Raw genomic sequence first — 22913 nt, 5'->3', positions numbered from 1 at the left:
AAAATTTATCCAGTTAGAAAAAAAATTGATCTCAAACATTGAGTCAAATAATTTATGTTCCATGTGAGCTTGGTCACACTTCCTCTGAACAATGAGCCACTACAGGGGGCAAGGAGGCAACCAAATTTTCCACAGAAAAATGTTTCCTAGAATAAATCTATGTTCTACATAGCTTTAGCTTCAATGGACTAGTGTGAAATATACCCCCAGCCTCTCCCTGCACCACTCCAGAGATCCTCTGTGAGAAAACAAAGCCCTATTTATGCATTATACTTTCCTACCAAGTAAAGAATCCCACCTTGGGATGAGGATTAAACAAAGGTAACAGGGTTTAAAAAAAAAAAAAAAAAAAACTTCTGCCACAAGAACAAAGAAAGAAGGCATAATCCAACAATCCTCCAGGATACTGCAGCAAGTATGTGTGCTAATTCCTTTCCTGCTGCCTCCCAATCTTCAAGGCCTTCGTTATTTCCATGAAAAATGGGATGACAGGTGCATAAATAAGAAAAGGGAAGTGCTGCTGAGAACGGAAACACAGCATTCACAGTGCATAAAGAGGTTTTACATTGGTTACATCTCAAACCACTGCATGTGGGAAAATCAAACACATGAAGATTCCAACACATGGAGAAAGCTCAGAGCTGGAGAACTCTACCCCAGAATGGCAGGTAACTGCAATCTGTCCACGGGGGAGCTGGCGAGCAGCAAGGGCAGAAGGCTAGGTCTCCTACAGTTCAGGCAGGGAAGGCTAGTTCTCATAGGTGACACTTGGCTTATTAGCAGACATTGGTGCTTGTATTAGAAAGAGTTAGGAGCCCAAAATTCTATGTTTAATGGTAAAAACCAATTTCAATATTATATAACTTAAGAAAAACCCATTTTTAAAATGTAAGCACAGAAGACTGGTAAGGAAAAAAAATTCAATCACATTTTGCAAAGTGGCCTATTTAATTCTACATGGTAGTCTCTCTCCTCCAGCTTTTGCAAAATGTCTTTCTTGGGGATTTGGAATCATCATACTATTCTGTCTGCTAGATCCATACCATTTAATCCTATGTGAAATTTTAAAGGTGATTTAAGCAGAAAGAAAGATTATAGAAAAGTGAATTCCATAAGCTATGTTGTACATTTATTCATAATTTTACAACTGCCTTGAAAAATACCAAATGCATACAAATACTCTCCTGTGTCTTCACACCACACCTCATCAATTACAATAATAGTTGTCTGAAACTATAAAGTGTTCTTTAAACAAGTCAAAATATACATATACAGAACCAGGCCCAGTGGTTCATGCCTGTAATCTCAGCACTTTGGGAGGTCAAGGTGGGAGGATTGCTTGAGCCCAGGAGTTTAGGACCAGCCTGGACAACATAGCAAGACCCTGTCTCCATAAAAATTAAAAAAAATTATCTGGGGACAGTGGTGCACGTCTTATAACCCTAGCTACTCAGGAGGCTGAGGCAGGAGGAATGCTTGAGCCCAGGCATTGAAGGTTACAGTGAGCTATGATCGGGCCACTGCAGTCCATCCTGGGCTACAGAGCCAAATAAAATGTTAAGGGTATTATTTCTAAAATAATGTATTAACAGTAATAGGTACAAAAAATGCTCTTAAGAGATGGGTAGGTATATATTTAATGACTTCCTGATCATTAAAGCAAAACAAAGCTATTTCAAACAAAAAAAATAAATATGACAATTAAAAATAAACATACCTGGATGAAACTGGAGACTATTCTTCTAAGCAGAGTAATCACAAGAATGAGAAAACAAATACCACACGTACTCACTACTAAATTGGAACTTATCAATCAACACCCATGTACACATATGGTAAAACTCAATGGAAACCAAGCACGTGGGGTAGGGTACAATGTACAGTGTACACCACCTTGGAGATGGGCACACTTATAACTTTGACTGAAACCGCACAAAAGCAAATCATGTAACCAAAACGTTTGTACCCTCCTAATATTCCAAAATTAAAAAAAAAAAAAAACAACAAAGAAACATACCCATCTTTGGTCTGATCCACCACTCCACTTAAAAGTTCCACAGTCTTTGCATTAGGCTGGCTTTCTCCAAAAATGTTCAAATACCGAGTGACAAAGTCATTGGGAGACATGAAAAATTCACCATTTTTTTCAATGCTTGCATACTGTTAAAAAAGAAAAAAGAGAAGTGATGTTTTATATATTTGATTCTCAAAAGTATATAATCATGGGGTCAATATGTGAAAAAGCTGAAAGTATTCAAAGGATAAAATATCAGATATGATAATATACTCTTCACATTGACTGTTATCTCCCATTACTTCAAAGACAAATTAAAAATACAGTGGTTCTCAACTGGGAGCAATTTTTCCCCAGAGGGGACATTTGGCAATGTTTGATGACAATTTTGATGGTCATGACATGGGAGGAAGGGTGCTACTGGTTTCTAGTGGGTAGAGGCCAGGGATGCTGCTAAACACCCTACAACGCACAGATGACCCCCGAAAACAGAGTTATCCAGCCCCAAAAGTGAACAGTGCTGAGGTCAAGAAACCCTGGTTTAACAGAAATTTGCAAAGACAAACTATTAATATGTCCTCTTCTTTAGCAAAGACGTACAGCTTTTTTAAAAAATGGAATTAATTATGAAGTCATGGAGGAAAACAACTTTATTTTTTTGCCCCACTCTGGTTTTAAGGGCATCAACAATACAAGAAACGATGACAAACAAGCTAAGCTGGAAGGAGAACTATGAACTGCGCGGTTTCTTGGGAATTTCATGGAAGCAGGCATTAAATGCTACACTAGTTAGTGGCCTCTCCACTCTACAGCATTATCATCCAGAAACGGTCTATAAGAATTAGGTGGTGTGCAACACTTCTTCACAGCCTTCTCTCAGGTCTTGCCCTTAGTATGATACATTCAGGCTCAACTAAGAGTGAACCCACTGATTCCTGCTCCACAGAGTCCCCAAGAGCTGATATGCTGAGAAACAACATGGGAATCATGTGACGTCCTGATGAAACAGGCATATGCTGCTATAAAAATAGCCCAGTTGCTCTTGTGGGTGGCAAGAACCACACTCGTAGCCACAGTGATGGGGCGTACACAGTGAGGTGAGGTGCGAGGATGGCATCTCCCCTCCCTCTGTCACTCAAGGGTAAAGACTGATTAAAATTGTTTTAAAAAGTCACTTGCTATTTCTACATTTTAATTCCAATGTAGACTAAGCCCTTGCTGAGATATTTTGGAGTCCCTCTTACCACCTGAATGACCTCAGATAAGTAACTAAAGTTTTCAGTGCCTCTGGTTCCTGATCTGTAAAATGGGTAGAACAACATTATCAGCTTCATGAGGTTGATGCTAGAAATAAATTAGATAATCACATGATACACTTCGCACAACGCCCTATACACAAGAAGTACTTCATCCATGTTCTACAGTGTCATTTTTCAATTAACATTTTCTAGCACACTTCAAGAGAAAGGCTCAAAGATAGCCAAGTAATTCTACTATTCTTCGCTTAGCATTTAATTCAGCTTTTGGGACATGTACAAGAAAAAATTATATTTTGATTCTCCTGATGCAAAATAAGCCTGAAACACAAAGGAAATGTCAGTGCTAATTACAGCAATCCTATGACTCAGAGTTCTACCTCTGTTTGCTTATGATAGTGAATAATTAACGTATTTTAAAATATCATTTAACTTCTCTTCTATCAGTAAACATTTAGATTATTTCTAGTTTTTGGTATTTTTAAAATGAAGCTAAGATAGCAACCTTTGTATGTAACATTTGTCCAAATTCCTGGCAATTTTCAAAGGCTAGACTCCCAGAAGAGAAACTGTTGAGTCAAAGAAGGGGAACTTTAAGACTCTTGGTACTTATCATCACACTGCTCTCCAGAAAGGATTGTACCAATTCACACTCCCACCAACAGTGTGCAAACATGCTCTTTCCCCTCCTTTGTCTATCATATTTGTTGCAAATATTTTTCCAGCTCGATATTTTTATATAATTGAGTCTGTAGATTTTTTTTCTCATTTGCAATTTCCTCCACTACTTTTCTAAGCTTAGAAAATAGTCTTTCCTCATCTCAAGACTAAATATCCACCCACGGTTTCTCTTAGCTTTTTAAAAGTAGGTTTACCTTTTTTACCTTTAAGTTTTAGTACACCAGTACTTTTTAGTGTGTGTAGTCTGAGGGAAGGATATTCCAACTTTAATTATTTTTCCCCATTAATCTCTTGGTTGCCCCAAGACCACAAATCAAATCATTCTCCCTCCCCTGGTCTTTGGGATGCCGTGTTTATCACATACTAAATCGTCATATGGTCGCCAGGGAAAGGCTTGGCAAGCCGTCTCCATCTCCAGTACGGGTTCCAATGAGCTGGTGATGGCTCCCTGGGGCCAACATGTATTCTGAGGCTGCTGAACACTCCGTGGGAGGATGCCAGGGTGGACTGACAGGTCTTGTCATCGCTGCAGTAGGAAATGTTTCAGGATTGGCCTTTTCAACTGACCTGTCTACGCTTGCGGGATTACATGCATCTTAATTGCTACAACTAGAGGCAAAGCTGTGTCGGGACAGGATTTTTCTCCTGTCCTTTTCACTGCTCTATCCTCAAATTCCCAGACTGGTCACTGGCATATAGTGAAACATGTTCAATAGATATTTTTCAAATGAATGAAAGGTTATAAAAACTGTGGTATTACTTTACTCTTGGACATTTTCTTCGACATGATCACTCTTTGATTTTCCCCAAATGACCTACAAGATCATTGTCAAGTTATGTCCCTAAAAAAAATTCCATTGAAAATGCACAATAGGCCGGGCGCGGTGGCTCACGCCTGTAATCCTAGCACTCTGGGAGGCCGAGGCGGGTGGATTGCTCAAGGTCAGGAGTTCGAGACCAGCCTGAGCGAGACCCCGTCTCTACTAAAAAAATAGAACGACATTATATGGACAACTAAAAATCTATATAGAAAAAATTAGCCGGGCATAGTGGCGCATGCCTGTAGTCCCAGCTACTCGGGAGGCTGAGGCAGTAGGATCGCTTAAGCCGAGGAGTCTGAGGTTGCTGTGAGCTAAGCTGACGCCACGGCACTCACTCTAGCCTGGGCAACAAAGTGAGACTCTGTCTCAACAAAAAAAAAAAAAAGAAAGAAAATGCACAATAAAACTACAATGCAATACCATGATTCACCCACAAGATAACGAAAAAGAGTAAAAAGTGTTGGCAAAAATGTGGAACAAATGTTCTTCTCACACACGGGTGGTATGAGAATAAACTGGCAAACCATTTTAGAAAAATGCAGGACAATATCTGTTATAACTGAATTTATACCCAACTACCAACACAATAATTTCAACCATAGGTATCTCATCTCCAACAGGAATTTGTGTGTGTATACACCAAAAATTTACTAAAATGCCCACAGCAACATTATTTGTAATAGCAAAAAAAAAAAAAAAAAAAAAAAAAGTCCTAAAATACAATACAAATGCAATAGTGGAATACATACTATAAAGGGACTGCAGTGTATTCACACAATGGAATAAAACACAGCAATGAGAAAAAACTAACTCCAGTGACACATGACAACATAGATTATAAATCAAGCAAAAGAAACCAGACATAAGAATATATACCATATAATTCCATTTATATAAAGTGAAAAAACTGGCAAAACTAATATAGTTAGTTTTAACATACAGTAGTAACCAGAAGTCAGACAACTGGTTATACTTGGGAGGGGGCCTCAGAGGGCTCCTGGGCTGCTGGTTACACAGGTGTGCTCACTCTGTGAACACTCATGCAGCTAAACATTTGGGATGTGTGCACTTGATTTATACCTCAATAGTTTATATTTTAAAAAGTTACTGAAATATTTAATCAGCCTCAGTTTTTCAGAGGCGATAAAGAAATCATTTCTTAAATATAAGAACATATCTGCCCGGATGCAGTGGCTCACGCCTATAATCCTAGCATTTTGGAATGCCGAGGTGGGAGGATCACTCGAGGTCAGGAGTTCGAGACCAGCCTGAGCAACATATCGAGACCTTATCTCCACAAAAAATGAAAAAATTAGCTGGGCCCAGTGACGTCCATCTATAGCCCCAGCTACTTGAGAGGCTGAGGCAGGAGGATTGCTTAAGCCCAGGAGTTTGAGGTTGTAGTGAGCTATGATGACACCACTGCACTCTACCAAGGGTGACAGAGCAAGACTTTTATCTAAATAAATAAATAAATAAATAAGAACATGTCAATCTGGGCATAGAAAACACAGTTTTCTTCAATTTGCAAAACCAGCTCATCACCAGGGCTGCGGTGTTCTGCTCTATGATTTCAGTAAACATGTCAAAGGTTGTTCCTTAGATTGATGGACAGAGGCAGACTACAATAAGGATATTACTAGGGTCCTGACTAACATAGCTCTGCTGTTCCTGCAATAGTGAACAGAAGGTCCCTGTAGGAGGATGGACCATATCTTATAGCTACCACATCTTCAGAATGTCATTAATCCTCCTTTGGGAACAGGTTTTACAAGTGATCTGAAGTCACCCTCCCTTACAATGTTGGGGAGTTTTACTATGATTAAAGATACGCTTACTAAAAGGGAAGGCTTTTAAGATTCTCTGCACAACCCTGTATGATACTAATTGTCACCACCAAGAAACCGCACCACACCTGGTGAAGACAGCAGTGAAGGGACACAGAAGGAGCCTATCACTGCAGGGCACGCGCAGTGAGGGCAGGGGTCCTATCTGGCCTGCTCACCACCAGTCGTTTAACACAGGTCTGTAAGCTGCACACGGGCCAAGTGAGAACCATAATCATCCAGCTGCCTGCTTTTACCCAGAATCATTTACATCCTGGGGCAGAAGGGCAAATTCCCCTAACCTACTTCCAACAACTGAGAAACCCTGTGCTCACCAGGTCACTGCATCCGACCACCCTTTGCCTTGCTTCCCTGTTGTAAGGATGGAATACGGCATAATTAAGACTTTGAATCTGGACTGGATATTTTATGTTACTGCACATTTTATTAGGTGGACAATGGTATTATGGCCATGTGGGAAATTGTTTTATTATTTGAAGCTGTATGCTAAAGTATTTAGGATGAATTATGATATCTAACTTACATTGAAATAAATCAGTAAAGAAAAAAATATATATATAAACTAATGACAAATATTACTTTAAATTAGGTGGTGGTTATGTGGGTGTTCATTGTACTGCTCTATTTTCTGTATGTTTGAAAACTGTCACAATAAAAAGTTAAAAATATACTTAGGAATCACAAATGGTCAATAAATACACTGATGCTTATCAAAAATGAAAATTTAAAGATACAATTTTTCAAATAACCAGTTGGCAGAAAGGTTTTTTGTTGCTGCTGTATGTCTTAATAATAATCTGAGTTGATATACTGTATGGGACATGTACACTTCTATACTCCCACCTAAAATATATAATGATACAACCTTTATGAAAGCTTGTCTTCCAGGAAGAATCGAAAGCCTTAATATGTCGTAAATGCACTCTTTAACCCAATGATGCCACTTCTAAAAATTTATGCTAAGAAAATAATGCTAACTATGTGCAAAAATGTAGGTACAAGGGTATTCATCACAGTGTTGTTATGACAGCAAAGCACAGGAGACAACTAAACATGCAATAATAGAGTGGCTAAATTATGGTAAAGCAGCCATACATAGGAATATAATGCAGCATTAAAAATATTGTAGAAGCACATTCAATTACAGGAAAAGGTATTTGTAATACATTAGGTGAGGGGGAAAACTGGATACAAAACAGTATTTTTTTCTGTTAAGGAAAAAAATTATATACATACAGAGAGAGAGAGAGAGAGAGAGAATTATCCATATATCTATCGATTTATACCAGGATCACAAGTTACTTTATATGTGACTTTTAAATTTTCATCAATGAACATAAAGCAATTTGTTATATGAAAAAAGTTTTTCAAGAAAGGAATTAGCTGTTTTCCCAAGTTTGCCTACAAAAATGTTAAAAGTGTGTTTTTCTTGTCAGAGTAATTCTAAAAATCCAAGTGCAATTTACTGTTACCCTGTAATATGTCCTACATCTCTTATCCAGCCCCCTTCCCCAGCTTTGCCATCTTCCACTACAGAAATGCAGTAACTTCAGACCCCAGTCTTCTAAACAGTAACAGCACCTCCTTTCCTCCCCCTAGAGCTACTGGCTCCGTCCTCGCTTTCTCTTCTCCTATCACTGGTACCTCTCTGCACCCAGGCTCTACCCTTGCTGGCCATACATTTACCCTCTGCTCTCTTTCATCCACTAGACAAGATCAGTCATCAAATATTCCTTCAAAATGTATCCGACTTGCCCATTCTCCATTTTTCCTGCTGCCGCAACCCTCAGGCTGCCTAACTGGTGGCCGTGCTGCACCAATCGAACGTCAAACCCGCCCTCCCCATCACTGGATTACTCAGAAAGCCTTCAATGGCTTCCTCCTCTTTAGTGGAACGCCAAATTCCCGACGACCTTTCCAATTTTGTCGCTCACACTCTGTGATACTTAGCAGACTTCATGGCACACAGTTGTATTTCAAAAAACTTCTGAAGAATGAGCAAGAATCCTTTACCTGGAGAGGCTGTCCTCTCCCAGACTCACCTTCCCTCAGCTGTGGTCCTCTCCTCTCACACTTGTCCCCGAGGCCTCTCCAGTCCTCTCTCCACAGAGCCTTCCCTGACTGCACCCCACGATGGAGGCTCCCTCCTCCCATTTCCTGTGGCATCTGCTTTAACCACACATGCAGACCCTTAAGCATGCTGACACATTCTTTTTTACCTGCTGCACGCCTGTAAATCTGGTCTCTGTAGAAAACCTGAACAACTTCAAGACATGGTCAACTACTCATACTCCTTCTGCACCTCCCACTCACCATAGTCTCAGGGTGTTTTATTTAAACTGTAAGCACTCGATACACATCTATTTAAATCAACACAAAACAACGCCAAAAGCATTAGGCAGACAAATGCATGTCAACATTTAGGTTACAAACAAAACTGACTACCTAGACTTCACCTTCCACATCCAGATAAAACATTACCTGCCACTGACCACAAGAACATCCTGCGTAACTAACCCCAAACTCCTTAGCCTGGCATGTTTTATAGCAAGTCCTGCCCTAGGCCAGCCCAAGTTATTAGCCATTCCTTCCACACACCTGGCACTCTCACAGCTCTTTGCTTTGCACATGCTGTTTTCTTTGCCTGGAAAGGTCTTCCTTTGCCCACAAACCTTCCTCTACCTTCTCCATCTGGTAAGCACCTTCTTATCTTCAAGCACAGCTCAAATATCACCACCTTCCTCTCATTTAATGACCCTCTGTAGGAAGATGTGATTAGCCCACATCAACCTCCTGATAGTTAATGCTGTATAATATTCATCAACCACATCTTGGCTTTTTGGTTTTTTTACACTTATACACAGTGAGATATTTAAAAACAGGGGCCATGATTTCTGTATCATTACATACCCAACACCTAACACTGTACCTAACATATGATAGGCACCTTCAAAAAAGACAAACAGGGGAACTGATCCCAACTCTTCTCAAAAACATAAACTAAAAAGCCAGAATTAGGCTTATTTTAGTCCCCCAGGAGCCCTCTTTCCTATCTGGCTCAGGTCCAGCAGCCCCCTCTGATCTGCAGAGCTGCAAGTCCCTGCTACCAGCACATCTGGTATGGAGGGTACAGCAAAGCTCCTCTCCACCTCCCAAGCTGCGGAAGTACCCTCCCTCTTCCTACTTTGGTAGAGAGAACGTTGGGATACTTCATGTGGATTTTTTAATCAGTAGAAAATCAAGTCAGGAAAAAGTCACAGAAAATCAGCAAAGCAGGCAGGTTTGCAGCATGCTTCCTGCTGAACCATGCTTAACTAAAAAGCCCAGCCTGGCACAGCCCCACGGCGCCTGGGTTCCCATTCTTCCCCTCACCGCAACACCGTCTACCATAGACGACAACCCTGAGATCCTGGCGTGCTGAGCCAAGGTGGATTTGTGCTGGTACCACGCTACTCAGGTCTGGTGAGGTCACCAGAACCTTTGCCAGAATCACAATCCCTTCCACAAATTGCTGATCACTATTTTCTTCGGGTAAACCCCCCACACACATCATCTCCTCATACTCCAAGTCATATGGATGCTTACTGAAAAGCCACAGAGTCTCAGCCATCCTAAGGGAAGAGAGCACTTCCCTATCTGGTCCCAAAGATTCCAGCTTTCAGATCCACTTATACAGAAACCCCACAGGTGGCTCTCCAGAACTCTGCCTGGAATTCCCACCCTCCAGGGTCTACCTGACCCCTCAGACTTGCCCCCAGCATAGACCTGCCTGCTCTTGAGAGTGGACGTAGCAGCTGGCAAAGATATGTTGTTCCAAACAGTAGCCGAGCCTCGAAGCTGCCAGGTGGCCTGAAAGGTGGATATACCCTTTAAATGGAGTCTTATCAATGGATCTCACCAACAGACCAGTGAGTATCAAAGATGCACTATCTAGAACTAGAGAACATTATGTTAAGTGAAATAAGCCAAGCATAGAAGGACAAATCTCACATGTTGTCACTCATATGTGGGAGCTAAATATTAAAAACAATTGATCTCATGGAGACAAGAGAGTAGAATGATGGTTACCAGAGGCTGGGAAGGGTAGCCAGGAGGAGGGGATAAAGTGGGGATGGTTAATGAGTGCAAAAATAAATTAATAGTTAGGTAGATAAAATAAATGGTATTTGACAGCATAACAAAGTGACTATAATCAACAATAAGTTAAAGTATACTTTAAAATAACTAAAAAAGTGGAATTGGAATGTTCCTAACATTCCAACAAAGAAATCATAAATGGCTGAGGTGATGGATACCCAATTATCCTTATTTGATTAATTCACATTGTATGCCTGCATCAAAACATCACATGTACTCTATAAAGACATATAACTATTATACACCCATAATAATTAAAAATAAAAAATTAACCAGACTGAGCAAGAGCCAAGACCTTGTCTCTACAAAAAATAGAAAAATTAGCCAGGTGTGATGGCACATGCCTATAGTTCCAGCTACTCGGGAGGCTGAGGCAGGAGGATCACGTGAGCCCAGGAGTTTGAGATTGCAGCAAGCTATGATGATGTCACTGCACTCTAGCCTAGGTGACAGAGTAAGACCCTGTCTCAAAAAAAAAAAAAAAAATTTTTTTAATTAAAAATAAAAGATGCAACATGTTTTGAAATACCCTCTAAGTTGTTCCCATTTCCTGTTAGAAGGATATCTGAAGCTCTTGCATCTTCGGAAAATAGAAGCAACACGTCCTGAGTTCAAAGAATGATGATGATGACTTTACCAGCTCAAGTTAATAAACTTTTATCCACTTCTCTAGGCTCTCTGGTAACCCACTCAGGTGCTTTTCTTCAAGTGGTCTCTCAGAATTATATCATTAGAGTTTTACAATATCAACAGACTTTAAATGCACATAGTAAGAATTTCTATGGGTCCCTCATACACATTTCATCCCAACATGCACAATAAGACATTAGCTTAGGTAAGAAACAAATGCTTTCTCTTCGCTGCATTTTCATCATTCAGAATCTTTTCCCACCTTAGAAACTCTACACCATATTGTGCCTTCTGGGCTAAAAACAAATTTATAAAGAATCCTGCTTTTTAAGTATAATCTAAACCTCCTTACAAATTTAACCTTTTTTCCCTTCCCTGAAAACTGTCCCTAGTTTTAATCATTTAACCGCCTGTATTTAAATTATTTAATTTCAAGCGCTTACCGAATCAACATCTAGTGCATATCAGGTACTGGACACACTTTCACAGCAGTTATCTCCCACATAACTTCTTGTAACTTTTTATTATGAAAACATTTAAACATATACAAAGTAGAGAGAACAGTATAATAAACCCAATTATTCCCCTTTCCAATTTCAAAAATTATCATCATACTTCCTACTCATTTTCCCCTTCCCACCTAAACTGGGTTATTTAAAAGCAAATCTCAGACATGATAACCTCACCTGTAAATGCTTCAGTGTGTATCTCTAAAACATAGCCTGTTTATATTTCCTGTAGTCAGAACACTATAGGAATTCAGGCTAAAAATCAATTAATAATAATTCGCTAATACCAAACATCCCATCAGTGTTCAAATTCCCTGATGTCTCAACTTTTTTTTAATAGTAATACATTTTGATGAGTGAATTGAGGCTCACAGAATAAATAATTTTCTGGGAAAAAGACGCTCCACTCTGGGTGTCAGGTCCCTGGTGACGTAGGCCACACGTTCTAGTCCTCAGGTCCCTATGGCAGCAGGAGCCACCCTGCAATCCCCGCCAAAGACACAGCAGGTCTCAGGAGTAGGACACTGTGGGAAATTCGGAGCAGGGGTAGGGTCGGGGTAGACTGGAAGGTCGCCCTGGGCATGAGAGGGATGTGGAAAGGACTTTCTGGGCCAGAGGCATGGACTGAGGCAGGGTTCAGCCTGCGCAGAAGGCAGGATGGGCAAAAGAAAAAAAAAAAATTTCTCATTTGATGCTTTGGTCCTCTTGTTATACAGCACAGCTGCCTTTTCATAATATTTAGAAAAAGTCCATGTATTTTTTATTATCTTTACAAAAGTGGCCTTTTCTGAGTACTTTAATTTCACATGAGTAACATGAAGGTGCTTCAGTGTTTGGGACTTGAAGTAGACTTTTATTCTATCATTCACTGCCCAATTTCACAAAATAGGTGGACATATAAGAAACCAAGGGAATAAACTTGTGTAGTGTCTGTCATGTTCCACTATCTACTTACTATTAGTCACACTGAGGCCACCTCACAGTGCACCGCATCGTAATGAAATGATGATGATGATAACAACACTGGGCTGCTTCTACCCAGGAGAGGCAAGGCTAGTCCCCTCTGGATGAATGCAGGATTACTGAGATAGTTACACAGAGCCTGAAACTTCTTAGGAGAAAAAGCATTATCATCAGACTGCACAGGTCAATCCTGGAAAGGTAAATGGGTTGCAAGACTAAATCCTCCAGCAACTGCTTTTATTCACATATCCGACACCATGTGAGATAAAATAAACTAAAATATAAGCCATGTTGTCATCACAAACAGTTGCTGACAAGTCTCCCAAACATTTTTAAAAACAGATATGACTGTAAAGGATCTCCTTCATAAGTCTTAAGACACTTTCGGGGATCTTAACAAATATAACAATGAAATAAAGAGCTGTTTGAAAATAATCTTTAAAAGTTACAGAACACAAATCAAACAAGAAACAAAATAGATTCCTTTATACTGACCTTCAAAAATATTGTTCTAAGCTCAGCTGGATCAGCTCTCTTGGTTAAAACCACCTATAAATAAACACAAAAATGTTTATATTATTAGAACAAAGCTGAGAAAACAAGCTAGCAGACTGAAGGAAAATAAACCCCAGGTTAGAAATTAGTGCATTTCATTTTCGTACTTAAAGCATCACATTGCCCCAGTGTACAAACTTTTCCCCAGATTTTAAATTAGACTCCTTATGTAGCTTCTAAAATGATAAAATTCTGTGCAAGAAACCAGTAGTTAAAGCTCTTAATATCTAGTGTTGAATGTACGTCATTTTTTAAAAAGAAGAAGAAAGTGAAGTTGAAACAGGTTGGTAAACACCTGGCATTTTTTAACTGCACTCCAAGGTAACCGATACCCTTTCACAGGAATATTAAATATTAACGAACATCTTGTTTATTAACTATTCAAGGGAACACGTTTCTTAAAGAAGGCAGTGAACTAGGCAAACCACATTAACAAACAGAAGAGAATTACTTCCCACGGTTCCACTATGAACAGGCATATACACCCAGCTACCAGGGCATGCTAAGGAACTTCTCCTCTCCCCAGCTTTAAATTTAATAAATCAGAAGTTTCCAAAGGTATGACTATTATTCTCCAAATTCTAGAAATACAAGGGGCTGTGGTTACCTTCCAAGAGCAAAATTTGACAGATTAGCTCAGAATAGGTGTTGTGCTTAATTCTCCAGGCCACAAAGTCCAAAAACATCAGTGGGGAAAAAGCAAGACAAACTTGAACATGGCTGACCCAGGCCAACACAAAAGAGCCCTTATGTGGAACCAAACAGTGGGCTTATTCAGCGACCCATCACCCAATCCTGCTGGCAAAAACCATCATGAGACTGAAATCTCACCAAGCACAGCGTCACCCCATGATACAGCCAAGGAGGGGTTCCTGGAAACACCCCAACACTGGAGCCATGTCGCTATCCACAGGGAGATTTATGCAAATTGTTCTAAATCCCTTCTGTGTGTTTGCAAAGGCTCTTCTGAGATCTTTCGACAATGGGTTCTCTGTCTCCAAATATGGAACTGCCTGAGCTCCTAGGCCCTCCACTGTCAGGAATAATTTTGTTAACTAAGTATGGGAACTGGAGAGGTAGTCTTTCTGAAACCAGTTGGTTGGTCAGCTTGTTTCCCAAAGCAATACTGATAACTTTTCATTTCAGCTAAGTATGTGTAACCACCAAGGCTATTTTTATTCATAAGAATTCATAATCTTTTTTAAAATTCTGAATTAGTGTTTTTTGCTTTTCAATAAAGGAGGGAAAAATAGACTGCTAAGCAACCTAAGACTAATGACACTGCTGACATACGGGTTTCAGGACAGAATCCCCTCCTTTCAGGTCTCTATTCTGAGAAAGGCAGGCCGGGACAAACACTACTAGAGAAGGTGAGACAGGGAAATCCCCTCCTCCAAGGCAAGAGTCCCACGTCTCCATCTCGTGACAGTGCAGAAGTCACATTGTTTTTAACAAGCCTATGGTACCCTAAGTTCTTAGTTTTCCTTTTAAACACAAAAGAAAATTTCCACAAAATGAACTATTCTTGCTATGAGAATACCACATCCTTTAAAACCTAATTAATTCTCTATGCCTCGCACTTCGTAAGACCCTCCCTGGGCAGTGCTGCGTCAGACAGAACATCCCCCGTCCTGAATCCCACAGCGTATTTCCGCTTATGGATCCCGAAACGTATATTCACTGTCCCCATCAGGACTACACTTCAGGAAAACCAAACCAAACAAGAGTTCATTTTGTAACTCTCTCAGGGTCTCAGGCCCAAGAGAACACAAACTGAAACAAATCCATGGTGACTCAACACATATAAATCATGTCACCTAACATGTATAGAACACTTTGTAGTTTTCAAAGCATGATTATTGTCTCATTGGAGTCTCACAACAAATCTGAGAGTCAGATAGGATGGATATTGTTGCCCTTAATTTTATAGATAAAGAAACAAGGCTCAGAAACGGTCAATTATTTTCTCCAAAAGTCAGATTAAGTGCCAATCTGTGCTTACATTTCTAAGCATTTTCTGAGCTGAGATCAGATCCCAAATCTTCCATTTCCTCCTGTGGTGGTCCTTCCCACTGAGACACATTACAGGCAGCTTCAGAGTGACCGTGACCATAACTTACATTAATGGGAATGTAACACAGTCATGCTTCACTTAACTACAGTAACACATTCTGAGAACTGTGCCATCAGGTGATTCCATCGTTGTGCCACCATCATGGAGTGTACTTACACAAGCTTAGATGGGGTAGCCTATTGCTCCTAGGCTACAAACCTGTACAGCGTGATACTGTGCTGAATACAGTAGGCAACTGAAACACAATGGCAAGTATTTGTGTATCTAATCATAGAAAAGGTACAGTAAAAATATGGATTTAAAAGATTAAAAAAAAAGGTACACCTGTATAGGGCAGCTCCATTATAATTGTATGGGGCCACCATCATATATACGGTCCTTCGATGATCAAAACATACTAACATGGTACATGACTGTTTAGTACATACCTAGAAATCAAGACTCTCCCAGTGGCTCCTAAGACCAGTGTGAGGTGTCTGTCCAGTGCTGTGATTAAGAACATGGCCTTACTGTCAGACCATTCTCAAATGGGGGGCAGGCCTGACCTCTAAACTCACTGCCTACGTGACCTGGAGCCCCTGACTTCTCAGCCTCACTTTCCTCACCTATAAAACAGGAAGTCCTAGATAGTTGGAAGGGTAATAGGAGGTAATTACATAAAGTGTTTAGCACCAAAAAGGTTAGTGCTCAATAAATGGTATCTATTACTATTTGTATTATTTATCCAAAGGTGTTTATATTCTACCATGCTTATTCCAAAAAAACCCTACATGATGAGTAATCTGGCTCATAACTTAGAGGGGAGAAATTAGAAGGAAAGAGGGGAAGGGAATTCATGGGTCTTCAAAAACACTCAACGAACCACTAAACGAACATTCTGCCCATTCTAACGTATTATCCCCTTTGTGCCCCATGTTATGCTACTTCTTGAAAGCAGACCCAAAGTTGCAGGGACAGCAAATGGTTAATGACCACTAGGGAATTTTCCTGAGGCACACCGAAATCTGTATTAGGTCCTAGCTACATTCTATTTAAGCACAGATAACTATAGTTCAATAGGAGATGGATTCAGAAAAATTGCTACCAGCCTCCTGGGCCTCATCTCTGCACCAATTCCATCTACTCTCCACCAGTCACAGGCTGTGTGGCATTTGGAATTTCCACTTCTACGTCTATCTCCCCTTCTCATCCTCTTGTTTAGGTGTCATATGCACTGAAAGCACTTACACAACTTCGCTGACGACATGACGTTACAGTGAGAAGTACCAGTGTTCTGAAGGTGTATTTAGATGGATTTCACCTGGTGGCAAAACCAATATCCAGGAAGTTGTAAGAGCTGCAAAAAGGGAGCCACAGAAATGCAGCGCCCTTTTCAAGTCAATTCAGAACAGCTGTTCAGTATGCACACTTTGTATCACATAATTCTGGAATTATTAGACTTAGTTTATTCTTGGGCTTTGGAAGATTCATCAATCTTTAGATTGTTTCCAGAAGATTTAGACTGATTTTCACTGTTACATGTATTTTTTTTTCCTCATACTAATAGAATGTAAATATTTACAGCTACTGTTCTTATAATCTAATTGCCTGATTTTCTTTATCATTATCTTCTGAATTTGCATTTGTAAGAATAGACTCCAACATTAAAACAAAAATTTTATACCAAGAGTTTTAAATAAAATAATTGTTTTTCAAACATTGGGAGGAAACCACTAAGAAGAAAAAGGGTTCTTTATAGATGACTATGAAATATTATTTGCTACCTAACACAATAAAGAATTGTAGTCAATCCGATAACATTTTTCACCAATTTGAAATTTAAGGGAAAAGAAAGGGGGGTGGTGTTAGCACAGGAAAAATCCTATGCTTTAATATTTATTCCATAAACTGGGAAAAGTCTTCCATTATTCAACTTTGGTTTGGAAATTTCAGATCAATGCAACGAATCTATGTTTCATAGGGGCAAAATCTGAAGATCACTGAATATGTAAAACTTTTTGACAAGATAAACACTAGCTATAACTGTGTGAATCCAGAGCAAATACAAAACACACTAGCTAGGTGCATCCTGAAATGAAAAAAAAAAAAAAAACAAAAAACCCACCAATAACACAACTTCAATAACTGGTGTTTTTATAATAAAAAGAGGATGAAACATGGCAAGAAGAACTAGAAAGATATCTTTCAGAACAAATAAATTCATTCACTCTCATTCTGTTATGAGTTAGTCAAAGGTAGAGGGCCACCAGGAAAGATATTCCTACATGAAGGAGTATTTTTTAAACTGGCCTTCTTATTATACTGCAATCAACCCACAGGTACAGGCTCATTATTTGAGCATATCACAGTGGTACAGAACTGTGTACTAAAAAGAGTTGTTAGATCCAACAGAGGCTGATAGGAAAGAATATAAGAAAACTCACATAAAATAAGAGATATTAATTTGAAGAATAAAATGCAAAGAAAAGCAAAGCTCTCCTCTTACACTGGGAAGCTCTAGACAGGTGAGACTATGATTTCCTTAAGGACACCTTACTCCTCAGATCATCCCCAGCTCTGACAAAGATCAGGAAATGAAGGAGACCCTCCATACATGTTGATCAAGGAAGAAAGCCTTCCAGGTAAGTAAAAATCTGATATTTACAAAGAAATATGTAGTCCTTTCAGATCCGTGGTTCTCAAAGTGTGGTGCCTTGACCATCAGCATCATGTGGGAACTTTTAAAAGTGCAAATTATCACACCCCATCCCCAACCTACATAACCAGAAACTCAGGAGTAGCATGGCGGGGGGCGGGGGGGGGGAGGGCGGCAGCAAACTATGGCTTAACAAGCCTTCCAGGTAAGTCTGATATCATGAAAGTTTACAAACCACAGCTTAGATATTGTCCAATTTTAACATTAGGACTTAGGTTCTCAGCTCCAGCTGCACATTCAAGTCACTTGAGGGGCTTTTATGTTATATAAAAGCCCAAGCCCGATCAAAGGTCAATTGAATCAGAATCTCTGGAATGGGTTGTCTTTAAAGCAACCGAAAAGGTTACAATGGGAAGGTGGGTTGAGAACCACTGGACTAGAACCCGAGGTCCCACCCTCAGCTGCTATGTCACCAACTGTACAGCACAGCCCTTCCTTGGCAGTATTTCCCCAGTCACCCTCCCAAGCCTGAAAAATATGAAAGCTAAGACAAGCACAGGCTTACACTGAAAATTCTACCATCAGAAAGTAATTATTTACCTTAGATATGAAGTAAAAACTGCAAGAAGAAGCTCAGTAAAGCGGGCTGAGTGAGTGTGTCTGTTTGTATGTGTGGGTATGCATGTAGTGACAAGCAGATAAAGCACGTAGAGGGAGAAACGTTCCTGTATAGACTTTTGTATCCGAGGAAATAAATGAACTTGGATCCCAATGAAAGGCACTCTCGACTGTGACATAACAACTTAGAAGCTGGGGCCCACACTCCTTCTCCTCTACCTTGCTGTACAGCACAGACTTCAAGGCTAAACTACATTTCCCAGACTCTCTTGCAGCTATGTGGTCTGGGTACTGCCAAACAGATGAAATTGGGTGAGACTGGAAGGCAAAGGTTTGGAAGTTGGGGCTCACACTTTCACTGTCTCTGTCACCAACCACCACGGTTGGAAGTGTCTGGTTTTCCTCTGGCAACTTCCAGCCCTCCCATGTAAATGACAACATAGTCCTGAAACACTCCCCCCCTTGGCAGGCAGTGTTCTGACAGCACAAGAGGCCACTGCTCCCTTGGTGGCCTGCTCTGCTGTTGAGGCTCTGGAAGTCATTCCTGAGAGCTCAACCTCAAGTCTGTTTCTTCACCTTCCCAACAAATTCTGTAAACCACATAATACCCTGTAATAAATCTCTCTTTGCTTAAGCCAGCTAGAGTGGATTTTGTTCTCTGCAAGTGAACCTTGACTGATACAATCAACAATTGCAAAAGAAAGTCTGGAATTCCCTAAAACTACACAGCTACCATTAACGTCAGAGGAAGAAAGAAAAAGGTGTCTCATAGAATTTTTTTAAAATAATTTTTTATTGAAGCCATTGAGTCACTCTTCCCTCATCCTACAGTATCCCTAAGTTCTAATAAATGAAGAGCAGTCATTATGAAAGAAGTTACTGAAATATAAATTAGTATACAGACAAGATGCCATGTTAAACATTCTTCAAACCACAACACTTTTATGTAATCCACTCTCAAAAGTTCGTATCACTCAACGGTTGAGCTATAAAGCATCAGACACCACAAACGTTAACCCTCTGGGTAATTACACAAGTGAGTCATTTCAGGGGTGCTGGAGATGATTATCAGCAGGATTCAGCAGGTTGTCATGTATGTTAGATTTAACTCTGCTCTGTTGTGGACGAACATAAACTATAAAGCCATCATCGTTGAAATTCTGATATTAAGAAGCAGAGTATATGAATTAAGAAATGAATGATGGTGCTTTAGTTGGGCTCTGTTGCCAAAAAAGCTGGAAACACATTAGTTTTAGATTTTACTATTATTGTTATTAACTAAAGCTAATTCCAACAAATGTTCCCAACAGTTAAAAATTCATAAGAGACAATATGAATCTTTTCTGAAATAGACATTTTTCTGTTTATATTTTAACTCCTTACAGAGACAGTAGGAGATGCTTTCTCACAGACATGCACAGACATCCGCAGCTGTAGAAGAAACACTTGGGTCAGAGGGGCACTGCCGACATGGTGACCTTGGGCAAGTCAGTTAACATCTCTGAGGGTCTTTTGGTTTCTTTGTGTGTTTGTTTTGAGACAGGGTCTCTCTCTGTCACCTAGGCTGGAGTGCAGTGGCACGATCATAGCTCACTGCAGCTTCAAACTCCTAGGCGCAAGCAATCCTCCCACCTCAGCCTCCCAAAGTGCTAGGATTACTGGCGGGAGCCCCCACACCCGGCCCTGGGTTTTAGTTTCTTCATTTATAAAATGGGTAAAATGATAATAGAGTCTATCTTATCTGTTTCATAAGATTATCCAAAACCAAATAGAATGAAGAAAAAGTGCTCTATATATCCTAAAGATACCTAATGTTAGTAGTGATTATCATTAGCTACTCTTTAAAAAAAAAAAAAAAAAAAAAAAGGCATGCTGAGAACAAGGCTTTGTAACATTTCTAATCCCAAATATGAATGGAAGGTCAGGAGGTCTAACATGTATTGAACTTAAAAAAAGCAGCAAAACATGACGAGCCAATAAGAAATGGCTTATTAAAATGCTCCTGGATGATCACATCTCATTAGGAAGGCTGGAGGGTCAGCTTGACGCTGAGACTCCATCAACCATACCCAAATCCACCACAGGACAGCCTGGTGGGAAAGCCACCCAGATGCCGCCACCAGAAGTAGGCTGCCTCGGTCAGCCGAAACGGAAACTTCACAGGCAACCTCTTCCACATGCTGCCCTCTTCCCAATCCAAGTCTCACCCATGAGCATCTGACTGGCAGAGCTTGTGTGTCATGTGCTTGTGTCCTGGCTGCAGGAAAGATGGGAATTGAGGCGAGCCTTCCAAGGTGGGGACCCTCTCCAACACAGAAAAAACAAAGATGATGGGCAGCTGCAGCTGGACCAGCAAGATGAACCTGATGAGGTAGAGTCACTAGGCACATATCTGCCTAATCTCCCTTTCTTTTCAAACAACCCTTCAAGTGGGTAGGATTCTTCCTTTACAGCTGAGAAAACTGCAAGCCAAAGAGTTGATCCGCCCTAAATTCCACGTCTTTCCACAGGGCCACAGCTCAGGCCATTAGGTTCCCTTAGACCAGGTTTTCTCAACCTTGGCCCACTGACATTTTGTGTTGGATCATTCTTTGTTGTAAGGAGCTGCCTGGTGCATTATAGGACGTTTAGCAGCATCCCTGGCCTGTACCCAGCAGATGCCAGTGGCAATACCTCCCCATCCCCCACAAGCTGTGACTACCAAAAAACTTTCTCCAGACATTGCCAAATAGCCCCTAGGGAACAAAATTACCCATGCCCAGCTATCAACTACTCATTAGATGGTAATGCTCTCCATGGTCATCCATGCAACACAATCACCTATGGGAAGGATGCAACGTACCAGGCCCAGTGCCACACACTGAGGAGACAGCCCAAATAACCCAGAGACCCTGCCCCAGGAGGGGAATAGCAGCCTTATCAAGCAGTGGCTGGTACAAAGTGCATGACGATATGCGCTATCACAAGGTAGAGAGACAGCAGAACTACGATCCTAATTCTGCTGCAGTTGCGGGTCACAGAGGTGAAGTCTTTGGAGATGGATCATTTGTTATTAACTATAGCAATAACAATGACTAGCTAACTTTCCCTGGGCCCTTAACTCTGTCCGGCATGGTGATAAAGGCTTTATATCTGATCTCACTTAAATAGTGTATCACTAGAACTCTTTAAGGGGAAGAGTGATTACTATCCCTGTTTCTCAGATGAGAAAGCTGGGGTATTTAAAAGAGCCTGAAATGAATACTAGTAAATCACAGAGCCAGAAATGACCCTCAAGCCCAGGTTGTTTTGACACTAATTATATTATAATACCTGGAGGACATGCTCAGAGTTTGGCGGGGGCATGTAAAGTAAAGAGGGGGACTTTATCCTTATGAATTATGCCACTGGACAACACTGTAACTGAAACCAATTTGAAACGAAGTCTTTTTTTTTTTTTTTTTTTTTGAGACAGAGTCTCACTTTGTTGCCCGGGCTAGAGTGAGTGCCATGGCGTCAGCCTAGCTCACAGCAACCTCAAACTCCTGGGCTCAAGTGATCCTACTGCCTCAGCCTCCCGAGTAGCTGGGACTACAGGCACGTGCCACCATGCCCGGCTAATTTTTTCTATATATATATTTTAGTTGTCCAGCTAATTGCTTTCTATTATTAGTAGAGACGGGCTCTTGCTCTTGCTCAGGCTGGTCTCAAACTCCTGAGCTCAAGCAATCCTCCCGCCTCTGCCTCCCAGAGTGCTAGGATTACAGGCGTGAGCCACCGCGCCCGGCCTGAAATGAAGTCTTTTTGATTTGTCATTATGACTCACAAATGCCTATGGTTCAGTAGAGGTTCACTAGAAGGCAGAACTGCCTAATGCAGAATATTATTCTCCAGTATTACATGCTGAACTCAGTCTCAATTTTTTTTTAAAGCATCAAGGTTACAGTATAATTAGGAACCAGCTGCAATTGTAATTACTGCTCCCAATATAATTTGTTACATATTAGCAAGTGTCAAATTACTACTGCTCCTTAAATGAATAAAAACTGTGCTGTTCTGAAGACTGGGATGTATATTCCTGATGCAGAACAAAGGAATATAAAAGGTATATGACATATTTATAAAGTGCTGAAAGGCTCTACTTAGGAGATCACAAGTTGCTGAAGCCCAGATAATGCTGTAAAAAGTTAAAAT

General features: G+C 40.4%; 1 protein-coding gene across 3 annotated transcripts in view; it reads right to left on the bottom strand.

Moving 5' to 3' along the window:
- The window catches only part of SLC25A13 (solute carrier family 25 member 13), a 169492-nt gene that overhangs the window by 132684 nt on the left and 13895 nt on the right, over window positions 1-22913 (bottom strand). For all 3 annotated transcript variants that reach the window (XM_069461362.1, XM_069461364.1, XM_069461363.1), the window contains exons 2-3: window positions 13354-13407; window positions 2018-2160 (exon numbers count right to left, since the gene is read on the bottom strand). In XM_069461362.1, coding sequence (XP_069317463.1) covers window positions 2018-2160; window positions 13354-13407 — 197 coding nt within the window. The remainder of the gene's footprint in view (window positions 1-2017; window positions 2161-13353; window positions 13408-22913) is intronic.

The sequence above is a fragment of the Eulemur rufifrons genome, chromosome 29 (assembly GCF_041146395.1).
Source record: "Eulemur rufifrons isolate Redbay chromosome 29, OSU_ERuf_1, whole genome shotgun sequence".
Classification (NCBI taxonomy): domain Eukaryota; kingdom Metazoa; phylum Chordata; class Mammalia; order Primates; family Lemuridae; genus Eulemur; species Eulemur rufifrons.
Note: the sequence above shows the minus strand (reverse complement) of the source record. Positions and strands in the feature narration are given on the sequence as shown.